At 35.4% G+C, this 13,338-nt stretch overlaps 1 protein-coding gene across 10 annotated transcripts in view; it reads left to right on the top strand.

The window, feature by feature from the left end:
- The window catches only part of OSBPL8 (oxysterol binding protein like 8), a 157,793-nt gene that overhangs the window by 51,687 nt on the left and 92,768 nt on the right, over positions 1-13,338 (top strand). For 6 of the 10 annotated variants that reach the window (XM_059186380.1, XM_059186381.1, XM_059186378.1 and 3 more), the window contains one exon: positions 11,916-11,954. The exons of the other annotated variants lie outside the window; for them this stretch is intronic. In XM_059186380.1, coding sequence (XP_059042363.1) covers positions 11,916-11,954 — 39 coding nt within the window. The remainder of the gene's footprint in view (positions 1-11,915; positions 11,955-13,338) is intronic. 10 annotated transcript variants of the gene reach the window in all.

The following is a 13,338-nucleotide window of genomic DNA, read 5'->3' as shown; positions in this document are numbered from 1 at the left end:
AATCTTTTGTATTATAAGACGCTCTCAATTGAAGTAATCTTTCTTAAGATTCTGATGTAAATGGGGTACTTTGAATCAAAGAATTTCTGAAATGTAAGGAAATGCAAAGATGATTTAGTTCAGTAATTCTTAGAATGTAGTAAATGAGTGTCTTTCTCATGGACCTAGAGATTATCCAGCTTCCTGAAACTTCTATTTTTACATATTTACTAGGTGGTTTTTTTCATGTTTACTGTGATTTGGTGTTCATAAAGTAAAATTGGTATGTTACTAGACTTCACCAAGAGCTTTAAATCCTATTCTAAGAAATGTGGCTACTATATATAATATTTGGCAACATTGTATATATAGCTTGTGTATTTTGCCATGCCAGTTAATGGAATTGCCCCAGTGTTTGGTAACATTAAGTATTATTTTGAATGGTCCTAAATTATGTAAATTCTTAGGTTGCAGAGATCTTCTAATGTAAAATAATGAAACAACTAGAAATTTTAGTCACCAATTTGTTACCTACATATTTATTCTCTCTTATATTAAAAGAGTTCTTTCTTTCTAATAGCTACTTCTAACTATAAGAATTTATATTTTAATCACATTTAAGAGTGGTGCTATCTTTCTTGAACTTTTTATTATGGAAAATTTCAATATATTTTTTAAAAGATGGACTAGTATAGTGAATCATCATGTGCTTATCACTTGTTCTCAACAATTAACAATTCAGGTCAGTGTTGCATCATCTGTAGTCCCACCTTCCCATCTCATGTTTTTTTGGAGCAAATCCTGGATAAATTATTTTGTTTGTAAGTATTTCTGTAAATATCTCTAAAATATAAAGACTTTTCTTTAAACTTCAACCATAGATATCATTAGTATCCTAAAAACAAGTAATTCTTTAATCAAATAACTAATCAATGCTTAAATTTCCCTGATTGTCTCATAAATATTATTTTCTTATAATCCTTATGTTGGCGTTGGTTGATAAGTCATTGAGGCCTTTTTTTAATCTTTTAAGTCTCTCTCGTATCTGTTTTTAATTTTTCCTTTTTAGTTTATTGAAATAAATAAGAGAGTTCATCCTATAAAATTTCCCACAGTCTGGATTTTCCCCCATGGTGATTATTTAATGAGTTCTTCAGTCACTTAAATTTCTTACAAGTTGGTCAGAGTTAGACTTGCTCAGACTCTTTTTTGACAAGTATACTTATTGAGGGTGTTGTGTATTACCATCGGAGACATATAATATCTGTCTCTCTTCTTGTGATAATAGCAGCCATGGATGATCATTGCCTAGATATGTTAATTCACTGGTGGTATAAATTAGTGTCCTAACTGGCTTACACAAATGGGGACTGGAGGGAATAACTGTGACTAGTCCTTACCTTTCACACGAACCAGCCCACCTTTTATCTTTTAAACTATTAATCATTTTGCCATTTTACAACTTTGTTGAATCTTCTACTAAAGGGAGACAGTTTTTAAAAGGATAAAGCAATTTGACAAATATGCTTTATGCTTTGTTACCATCTTTAACTTATGAACACTACAAGTTAGTAGTATTTCAGTATTTGTAATATTTGCACTTCCCAAGTGGGAAAATACCACTCAGTCATTTCTTACTGTAAGGGTACTTAGATTCTATCTTATTATAGTTTCATTTATTTGACTTGTTAAATGTTCTTAGAAGCTTATTCAAGCTTATTATTCAAGAAGCTTGAATAATATAACATAAAAAATTTGCAGATATATAATGGGACTTTAATCAACTCTAATGGGAGTTGAAAATAGCTTTTTTTAATTGAGATTTTATTTGAGAGAAAGAGAGTGTGAACAGGGGGAGTAGCCTAGGGAGAGGGAAAAGCAGCAGGGAGCCTGACTTGGGACTCGATGCCAGGACCCTGATATCATGACCTGAGCTGAAGGCAGATGCTTAATTGACTGAGCCACCCAGTTGCACAAGAGTTAGCTTTGAAAAAGAAAAATAACCAGTGATTTACACAGTCCATCGGCAAAATTCTAAGCCAGAAATCTTTGGTATTTCCATTATGCTTGGAAAGCTTCTTCAGTAAATGGTATTCGATGTTATTTGCCTCTTTTCTCATTCTCTCATGAGTGTACAGTGCACTATTCCAGAGACTACCTTAGGTGCTGATGTCATCAATCTACTGGCTAATGGAGTGTGTGCTTGTGTATTCTTTTGTTTTAGTTTAGTTTTTTCCTAAGCAATGCTTTTTTATTTAAATAAACTCTATTTTTTAGAATAGTTTTAGGCATAGAAAAAAAATTCTAGAGTTTCCATATACTTTTTACTCAAATTCCCTTACTATTAACACATTTATGGTACATTTGATATAATTAATGAGTCTAGGTTGATAACACTATTAACTAAAGTCCATACTCAATTCAGATTTCCTTAGTTTTTACCTGTTGTCCTTTTCTGTTCTAGTATCCTATCTGGAATAGCACATTACATTTAGTAGTCATGTTTCCTTTTGGTCCTCTTGACTGTGATTTCCTTGTTTTTGATGGCCTTGATAATTTTGAGAAGTACTGGTTAGATATTTTGCACAATGTCCTTCAGTTGAGATTTGTCTGTTTTTCTCTGGTCCTTATGGGTTTGGGGGAAGAGACCACAAAAGTAAAATGCCATTTCATCACATCATTGCCAAGTGTATATACTGTCAACCTGACTTGTCATTTCTGATGTTGTTTTTGATTATGTGGCTGAAATAGTGAGTTTCTCATTTTTACTTTATAATAGGGCAAATAGCAGTAGGTATAATCCCCAGTAAAGAATAGTTCTTTGCAGTCTTCAGTAATTTCTGGGACAGTGAAGGGATCTGGAGGCCCAAAGTTTGAAAATTCCTCAAGCCTTTAGTAATTAACTCTTTAAAAAAGAATAACTTATAGCTACCTGATATGAAAAGAGGGATCCAGAAGGTGATGGGGGTGGGGGCAGGGTAGAAAGAAGAAATGACAGGGCCTTCAGGAATGAGGGAGTGATAATCACAATAAAATTTAACTATTAAAAAATTGTAATATAGCGCTAGCATTATGATCTGTATCTTTCAAGCAGTTTTTGTTTTTATTTTGTTTCTGTTTTCATTTTGACATTTACAGATACTGGTTGAATGCTTACCTATTTTGTCTTTAAGAGTTTTAATGTTTTGTCTGATTCATCTGCAAATAATAGTTTATTTCTTTCCAGTCCTTATACAGTTAGGACTATTGTTCTGTGTATGTATGCCTGCAGGTGAAAGTTGATGGAATGGTTATAGTGTTTTATATTTTTTCAGATTAATCTATTTTTTAATAATTTTCAAAATCATTTAAGATTTATTATTTTGTTACTTTTTGGAATACATTGTGCCCTATTTAAGGGGTCTCCTCTTTGGGGAATGTGGCGCTTTTGTTTCTGTTTTTTATCTCTCGTGTTTTCCTTCTTTTCTTTTCATTATGCCTTGTTGAATTCCTTCATCACTCTTCCTGCTTACTAATTTATTTATTATATTTGTTTTGCTTGTCAATCCTGCTATATACCTTGTTTCATCATAATATTTTTATACTCATTATTACTAGCTGCTTTTCTGTGAATGTTTGGTTATAATTCATTTTTATAATATCCTCTCATCTTTTTGAGCATATTTATTACCATTATTTTAAGTTTTTGATGGGTTTGGTTCACTAATTAGTTCTCCAGTTGAGACTCTTCAGTTTTTCTTTCATAGCATTTGGACTCCTTAGGATATTAATTATTTTTGTTTATGAGTTTTTACTTCCTTGGGAATAATATTCTCTTGGGAATATTCATTGCTTTGTCTGATTGATACTGTCCTAGATAGAAAAGAAAGCACCTAGGGGCTCTTTCAGCTGATCTAGGGAATATATGTTGTAGAGTAGAAGAATCTCTTAAAATCATTGCTTCATCATTTTCCACTTGCCCTCACACCAATATATTTATGTTTCTTAGGGGATTTTTCTGTGTATTTTCTCTGAGCATAGCTCATAGTCACAAGCTGCCTCTCTAGTTGTAATCACTTAGCTCATTTGGGGAAAGGAGCAGTGAGAGATAGTGGCAACCTCCTTTCCTGCAATACTGCAGCTGGACATATGCACAGTTCTGTTCTGTTCTATTCTATTTATTTTTAAATAGTGGAGCCTAGTGTGGGACTTGAACTCATGACTCAGATCAAAACCTGAGCTGAGATAAAGATCAGATCATTAACCTACTGAGCCACCTACAGTTTAAAAACAAAGTGTTTAAAATGGTGTTTAATGTTTCTAGTTGGTATTAAATCATGTTCTACCCTGGTACTGAGGACAGGGTGGGCAGTGATCTGTCCAGTATTGCCAAGAAACAAGGGCACAGAAAGATGACTTCCAACTCTCCCTCCTATCCTCAGGCCTTTTCTCCATCTGTGGTACTATACTTGTTCTAGTCTAAGGTTGCCTGCCATACATCCGTCTGTAAAGATAGGTTCAGGGAGAGTATTAGTTATTTAACTAGTAAATAAATCAGTTCCCATTTGGAAAAGAAGCTGGTTACTTTCTTTTTGGCTTTGTGTTCTCTGTATGTAGAATAGCTATGGTGGTGAGTGAGAGGGGACTAAAAAAATCAAAAGAACAGCAGCATTGTTTTTAACACTTCATTCCTATTAAGACCTTTGGCTGCTGTGACATGCCCTTAGTTTAAAAAACAAAAGTAGAACTATTAAGCACTTAACTTGCAAGTAAATAGGTTATCCAATAGAGAGCTATTTGTTTTGCTGAACTAGACTTGAGGAAAAACAAGTTTCAAATTTTGTTATTTCTTTTAATGTCCATAAATAATGCAATCATTCAGTTTTTAAAAGTATGGATTGAAGATTTTTTATGAACATTTTTACTTGGTGTTTCTCCTGTTTTAAGACATGTGGGTGCTTCTGTAAGCAGAATTATCATTAAAGCCACTGCTCTACATTTAACCTCTTTTTTTTTTTCCTGAAGATTTTATTTATTTGAGAGAGAGAGAGCAAGTGCACGTGCGAGTGCTTAAGCAGTGGGAAGGGTAGAAGGAGAAACCGACTCCCCAACTGAGCAGGGAGGCCCCATATAGAGCTCTGTGCCAGGATCCCAGGATCATGACCTGGCAATCTCTTAACAGACTGAGCCACTCAGGTGGCTCATACATTTAACTCTTACTTAAATTTTTTCTTGTATTTTTTTTAGAAAATAAAATGTATCCTATCAAACCTCAGATTAGAATGTGAAGGATTAGAATTTTAGCATGTTAGAGATACATTAGCCTGGGTGACTCGGTCAGTTAAGTGTCTGCCTTTGGCTCAGGTCATGAAGCCAGCCAGGGTCCTGGGATTGAGTCCTGCCTTGGGCTCCCTCTGCCTCTCCCTCTGCCTCTTCTCTCTGCTTGTGCGTGCTCTCTCAAATATATAAATAAAAAGTCTCCCCCCACCCCAAGAAAATAAAACTATAAGAAATTAATAGCAACTAACATTTGTTAAATTTCTGTTCTGTGCCAGAAGCTATTGCTAGTGCTTTTCAGGTAAACTTACATAATTTTCTAATAACCTTATGAGATAGCATTATTACCCTCATTTAATGTGGGTATTAATTTAATACCTCATTTAACAAAAGAGAACACAGAAATAATTAAGTTGCCCAGGGTCATACAACTAGTAAGTGGCAGAACTGAGATACATTTGGCTCCATAAGCCAAGCTTTAATTATTTTCCTATACTGCATCTCAACCAAGTTAGAATCAGAATATACAGATCCTTGAATTTCTATAGTTTGAAATTATTGTTTTTAAGGTAATGTAAGACTATTGAATTTTTTTGTTCTTGTTTTTTGGAGCAAAACCTGTTTAGAATTGTGACTTGGGAAAATCATTTTGCAAAATTATGGGATATTGCAGGGACAACCAGCTAAACATTATAGAGCTATCTCTGAGGTGTCTTGAAAAATCCCAGTACCCATGTTGCACCCCTGTTCATTTGAATTAGAGTCTCAGAGAGTGAGATGCAGACATTGGTACTCTTTAAAAGTCTCCCAGTTGATTTTTGGCCAAAGTTGAGAACTATAAAAATAGAGGTGGTTAGCCCAGGGAATAAGTTAGCATGCAGTTGTGTCATCTAGGTAGAAGGCATTTAAAACCTATAGGGTAATAGTAGCTGAATAGAAAATATGTCCCTTTTGGATTTTGCTTTTTTTCACTAGATTTTTAGAATTAGGTAATTCCATATTTGGGTTAATTTATTAGTATGGAGAACAAACAAATAAACAAATATATTTTTGCACACTTACTGTGTGTCCTGATCTCAGGTCGGTGTCTCACATACTTTCTCATTTAATTTCTGTAGTACTGTGGGGTAGATGTTTACTCTGTTTTTAAAGATGAAGAAACTGAGACTCTGAGGAAGTTAGTAATTTTTTCTAAGATCACATAGCTAATCAGTGGGTCATGTTAGGATTTAAATACATGTACTCTAATTTTGTTTCTCTTGTCATTGAATGTAAAGGCTAGCATTTTTATTTTAAATTGATCTATGTCAGACACAGCCTTTTAAAATTTTTGTGTGCATTACCTAGTATAATGTGTACTTGAAAAAGTATGTGATACATGATCTATTTTTATTTAACTCAAAGCTTTGTTCCCCTGTAACTAATTTTGATTTTTCTATCTGGAGTGAATATTTTGGCATTTAGGCAGTATACAATTGAAGAACAGTTGTTAACTGCATTTTTATGTGTAGTAGATATTGTAAGGGCCTATTCAGCCAGAGCAGCCCCACCCTGGTTAAATAGCCATTTTGTTGTTTATGCAGTAAAACTTAAATTGACTCTGCCCCCCCCCAGAGGAACTTACTTAAAAGCAAGTCGGGGAAACCAGTCCCAGGTGCAGAGCCCAAATACAAGGGTGGGTCAGGTCAGGTGGAGATAACGTCCGAATGCAGGGATGAGTACAGGGATGAGTCGGCTCAGGTAGAGACATCCAATCAGTAAAGCTTGCATACTGTCTCCCTGCCTACCAAGGAGTGTGGGCCCCGCCTTTTGGGCGCCAATTCTGACTAAGGTGATAGGCTAGTTCAAATAGCTACTATGGGGTGAATTATAATTCAGTTGGCCACCCATGTGTGACCTAGCATGACTGTGCAGCTTTCTCTGTGTGTTACAATCTCATTCACCACCTGTGGGGGGCCAGGCCCAACCATATGGCCTTCGCTTTATAAAAGTTAGTCTGTGAGGCAGGGAGGGGTCGCCCTCTCTGTAATGGGCGGCCTGGACTGGTCTGTTTGATGGTTGGTTTGATTCTTGATGCTTGGTGCGAAATAAAGCTTTGCTTGACCTTTGCTTTGTATCAGTCTCGCTCCTTTGACCATTGACCCATTATTGGGGGACCCAACAGATATTATGAGTCATGGAAGTTGATGTTTCCAATATTAGCAGTCTTTCCTCTGGCTTGATACTGAACAACGTGATATGCTCATCAGTGATTTGTTAGAAATTGAACTCTAGATGGAAAGAGGCTATTTGTTATACAGCCCTTATGTCTTAATTCAGATCCTGGTCATGATTCAATATAGAATGTGGGTGTATGTATCTGTGTAAGGAATTGACCAGAATAAAATTCCAAGTAACATAAACTCTTACTTGAGTTATTTAAGTAGGTCATAAGATTAAGCATCATACATTGAAATATTTTTGTATACAAGCTTATTGTCATCCCTAGCATGATTGTGATGTGATTACATGGTTTCTTTATGCTTGTCAGGTGACAAAGTATGGGTAGGTCAAATATAGGGGAGAATGTTAATGAGGTCAAAGGCCAAGATTTAATTCTTGTTTCATAACCACAGACTTCACCAGCAGTCTCACCAGATGCATGACATTAGTTACAACTGACAAAGTCAGTTTTGAATTTTCCTTGTGTATGAAGTCCTTGATGAAGGAGGTTGCTTTCATTGTAACAAGAGACCACCATTACCAGAAGAAATAGAACTTATGCTTCATTACCAAAGACAGGTGGTAAATCTGTAACAGTGTTATTTATAAAGGACAGAATTATTTAAGAGAAATAATGGAATTCCTAACAAAGGACTTTGGGCATATGATAGCCAGAGACTAAAAGTGGAAGAAAATATGAATATGCTTTACATTACAGCTTAAGATGTTCTCAGGTTTTGAGGTAATTTTCTATGTTGAATTGTTATTATAACAGAATTTTAGGATTTTAACAGACCTTGTGAGCAAATAAAAAAGCTGAATTCGAGATATTTATTCAGGTTTACCCAGGGAATATTGAGAGACCTAGGCTTAGAACTCAGATTTCAGAATTCAAGTCCATATTAGTTCTTTGTGTATCTATGTGAAGCATGCAGAATGTTAAGGTTTGGAAAATACAGAGTTGAATAAGACTTTTTTTTTGCTGTTAGAGAATTTAAACCAATTCATTTCATAAACAGGAACTCAGCAAACTACATTTAAGAAATTCTTTGCTAGGTATTAGAGTTATAATAATGACTAAACCTTCTTTTTTCCTTCATGCATTTGTCATTCAGTATTTGTTGATTGCCTCCCAAGTGCCAGGCTCTGTTCTAGTCTAAAGGGATACAACAGTGACCAAAACAAACTTAAGTTCCTACTTCAGTAGAGCTAACACTCTAGTGGAGGAAGAAAAAAAAAACAACAACATAAATATATACTGTTAAGTGGTGATTGTTGTGATGAAAAATAAAGCAGGGTAAGATGGATAGAGAATCTAGGGGATGGGTGTTGCTATTTTCTGAGAATACTGTGGAAATCTTCTGATGAAGTTACTTTTTTATTTTTTTTAAGAGTGTGGATGGGTCAGAGGGAAAGACTTTTTTTCTTTTTTTTTTTTTTTTTTTTTAAGATTTCATTTATTGGAGAGAGAGAGAGAGAACATGAGCAGGAGTGTAGAGGGATAGGGAGAAGCAGACTCCCTGCTGCAGGGAGACCAACACATAACTCCTACAACCCTGAGATCATGACCTTAGCCCAAGGCAGACACTTAACCAACTGAGCGACCCAGGCACTGTGAGAGAAAGAGGGAGAGAGAGAGAGAATCTTAAGCAGAATCTTAAGAGAATCTTAACCCCACATGGCGCTCCATCTCACGACCCTAAGATGATGACCTGAGCTGAAATCAAGAGTCAAGATGCTTAACTGACTGAGTCACGCAGGTGCCCTTGATGAAGTTACTTTTGAACAGAGTCCTAAAGGATAATTGCCATTGTGGAGCTTGCAGGTCAATTAGGCAGGCTGTGGTGCTTCTGCTGTAAGTGTTGAGGTTTGTGGGGAAGGTGAATTAGGTGTCTTTCACCTCCTCAGTCAGGAAAATGGTGGTGTGCTGCAGTGGCACTGTCTCTAGAGCACATGGAACTCTGTGGGCTCTCCCCTGCAGTTCTACCTGATAGAAGGGTGCAGTGACAACACAGATATAGTATCCCTTTGTTTTTGCCTGGTGTGGGAGGTCAGGAAATCCCTCACGGAGGATGTGATACTTTATCTGAGATAAGAAGAATGAGTGCAGCAGGATGGTGACTGGAAACCTTTAAGGAGTGGAAGCTCAGGAGAAGTTTAGGAGGGAAACTAATTTGAGGAGTTGTTGGTGAATAGACCCCATTTAAAAATTAAGCCAATGGAATCATCTGAGGAAAGCATGTTGAATGGGAACAAAAGAGATTCTAAGATACAACTTGGAGGGCAGGGGCAGAAGGGAAAGGGAGCCAAGCAACAAGAGGGAAGAAGGAAAAAGTGAGAAAATAGCTTGGAAACTAGGAAAGGGGAGAGAGTTTGAGAAAAGGAATGATCTGTGATGGCTAGTCCTAAAGAATGATCAGTGAGGTTTAGCTGGGAATGGTAAGATTGGTTAGACTTGAAATGTTAAATAGTATAGCCACTTATGTTTAAATTAAATAAATTCAGTGCCTCAGTTTTCAGTAGCCACATTTCAAGAATTTAACAGCTACATGTAGTTAGTAGCTACTCTATTGGATATTGTAGATATAAACTATTTCATTGAAGAAATTGAAGAAAGTTCATTTGGTAGCAGAGTACTAGCATCATTGAAGAAAGTTCGATTTGGTAGCAGAGTACTAGATCATTATAATATTAGGGAAAAGTTAAATGAAAATTTTTTTTTTCTCATTTGTGATAGCAATAGAGAAAATACTATGAGACAACTAATTATGTTGATGAAGAACTGTTATTAGGGAGTCAGAGTTTTATCTTAAACTGTGATAGCAGAATTGGCAATTGGCAATTTGAGGTCAGGGAACTTTCAAGCTATTGAACAGGGAAGCAAAAAGAAAGGGAGAGAATTGCAAATCACTCTGAGCATAATCAATTTTACTAGACAGAGAATTTAGGTAAATTGCAAAGCTATCTTATGGGGGATCAGAACACCCTGTGGCATGAATAATTGGTCCATGCTGTAGAAAATTTCAGTATCGGGTTTGGCACTTATTTTTTAAAGAATGGGTACTATCAAATGTTTTTAAATGGAGGAGTAACATGGCCAGTGTGATAGTTTATGGAATTAATTTGCTAAATGAAGTTCTTGGTTTTTTCTTAGTCTTTGTTATTTGTGCACTGCTAAGTAATCCTACCTATGTCTGCATATTGCTTTTTAAAAAAATCTACAAAGTACACTTACGTAAACTGTACCACTCATGTAAACTGTTGTTAAGCCTCACAATGATTCTGGAAAGTTGTAACATTTATAATTATGTATTCACAGAGAAGAAAATCTCAGAGTTCAATGACTTGATAATGGTGGTGCTAGCTCAAAGGAGGAGTAATATTGGTTGAACAAGATAACTTACCTCAATGTCATATAAATTGCTATTACAGTACATACAGTCTTCAATATATGGTCATCTTGTTGGCAGTAGGAACCATGTCTTTATTGTGTTTTTGAATTCTAGTACCTAGCAGAGTAAATGAATGAGTGAGGTGAAATGTAATGCAGGGACATTTATTGAAAGGGGAGATGAGAAATGAAGTGATGTGGGTCTGGCCTAGGTAATAGTGAGAATTGAAGGACAGTAGTAGACATGAAGTAGAGATTGTCTCGGTGAATATCATCAGAACTTAATGACTTCATGAGATGTTGGGGGGAAAGAGTCTCAGATGATTTAAGGGTTTTTGTCTGAGTGAGAAAAAGATGCTACAATTGAAAGACTTGGGCAAATTGCCATGGAAGCTGGTTTCGGAGAGAAGCTATTGAGTGCTATTTTTGACTTAAAGATGCTTTCTAAAACTACTTTTCCTGGTTTTAGAGCCCTTCCTTTTTTTTTTTTTTTTTTTTTTTTTAATAGATTTTAGAACCAGAAGTTATTTTGCGCTAATGTCTGAACATACAGGTAGCAATGTTTTGGAGTGAAGTTTTAGAGATGGGTAGGACTTGGAAATCTTCTGAATAAAGGTGATAAATACACCTTGAGCATGAACACAATCTGCAGAAAAGGAGTAGATAGAGGACTGAGTTGAGGACTCAGTTGAGGACTGAGAACTGGTTATGGCCACTGACTTACTGAATGAGAAGAGTAGAGTCAGGAAAACAGGAAAGGGAAGGCAGAGGAGTAGAGTACTTTAGAAACCAAAAGAGGAGAAAGTTTACATGGGGAAAAGGCTGATAGAATTAAATACATGCAGAGAGGACTTCACAGATTGGCAGATTGACTGGAATTTCCCAAAGCCTCAGAGTTTTTTGTTGTTGTTTTTAAAAGGATTTGGTTTCCAGTGTAAACATATTGTTGCACTTTTTTGGTGGGTGGGGGGCTACTTCTTAAAAGATTAATGCAACTCTCAATTCATTTATACACTGGGTGCTTTCTAAATTCAGATTCAAGTATTTGACATTAAATCACTCCTGAGAAAATTTGTTTTTTTTTTAGATCTTGCCATATTCAGAAGTTGCTGAAGTTCAAGAGACAGTGAGTAATATATGGTGCTATCTTTGAAATGTTAACATTTTTTTATTTTTTGAGGATTTCAAGTTGGAGTCTTAAAATATATTTTTCACTGTATTTTATTATAGATTATATCATTACACTAAGTAATTCATGTAGATTGAAAAGATCACTTTAAAAATGTTTTCATTTTTTCCAAAATGCGAATGGATTTAATTTTTTTAACTGTAAAAATAATGCATACCAATGGGGGCATATTTAAACAATATAGAAGAATATAATAAATGAAGTTCTGCCTTCTAGAGGCAACCACTTTTAGTATTTTGGTGGCCTTTTTACTAAGTTTCTTCATATGTATATGTCTTACATATGAAATTTTATAAAAGTGGAGTCATAAAAACTTTTTTTTAACCTATTTTAAAAGTCAGCACATAATGATGTTCAGTCAGTGGGAAAAAAACTTCAATGGCTACATAGTACATTGTATGAATGTATTATTTAATAATAGAATACTCTTTTGGATTACTCTAAGTGATGTGATAAATATCTGTGGACACATCTTTTTAAATATTTTGGGTGATCACTTTAGTGTACATCTGTAGAAGTGCATTTGCTGAATCAAAAGTCTGATTAGGTTATTTTAAAATAACTGCCTGGCAGACCAATTAATAATCTCTATCTAACAGTGATAAGCTCTAGTTCCTAGAAAAATATTTCTGTAAAATATCTCCTATAAAACCCAGGGATAAAATGTACACAATGTGTGTTTCGCAGTTGATTGCAAGAATATAAAAAGTTCAGCTGAGTGTAGAAAAAGGACTCCTGTAGGAAGAACAAACAAATCTCTGCTGTGTTTTAGATCTCTCACTGAAGACTCTTACTTCAAGGGCCAAAGATAACACTAAATAGAGCACTCTTGGGGTGTTTTATATAATCCTCCTTCCAAATTGTGGCTTCTGAGAGCCAGCTGCAGAAGGATTGCTTCTATCAACACAACTTGATTAACTATGTTGGGGGAAGAGGAGCAACTAGCCTGAAACTTTTTTTTTTTTTTTTTTTGAAACTTTTTTTTCAAGTTGTAGCAAAGCTGTGATTTGGCTTAAGCTCAAAAGATGACTTGAGTCAAATCCATATGTATGTTAAGGGGGAGGTGCTGTGCAATGGAATCAGGCTTAATAGTTCTTAAAGTATTGTTTCTGTGTTACAAAGTGGCCATCTGTCCTGAATTGCTTAGGACTAAAGGTTTTCCGAGGATGAAGGGTGTGATTATGAACTTCTACCTATTCATTTATACTTCTGAAAGACGGCAAGTTTTGACGGCAAGTTTTATGCTAATTATAGATGGTGTGGCAAGTATTTAGAAGTACATTAAGTAAAATCCCACTTTTGAATAATGCTCTTTCTCTGA

This window comes from Mustela lutreola, chromosome 8 (assembly GCF_030435805.1).
Source record: "Mustela lutreola isolate mMusLut2 chromosome 8, mMusLut2.pri, whole genome shotgun sequence".
Taxonomy (NCBI): Eukaryota; Metazoa; Chordata; class Mammalia; order Carnivora; family Mustelidae; genus Mustela; species Mustela lutreola.
Note: the sequence above shows the minus strand (reverse complement) of the source record. Positions and strands in the feature narration are given on the sequence as shown.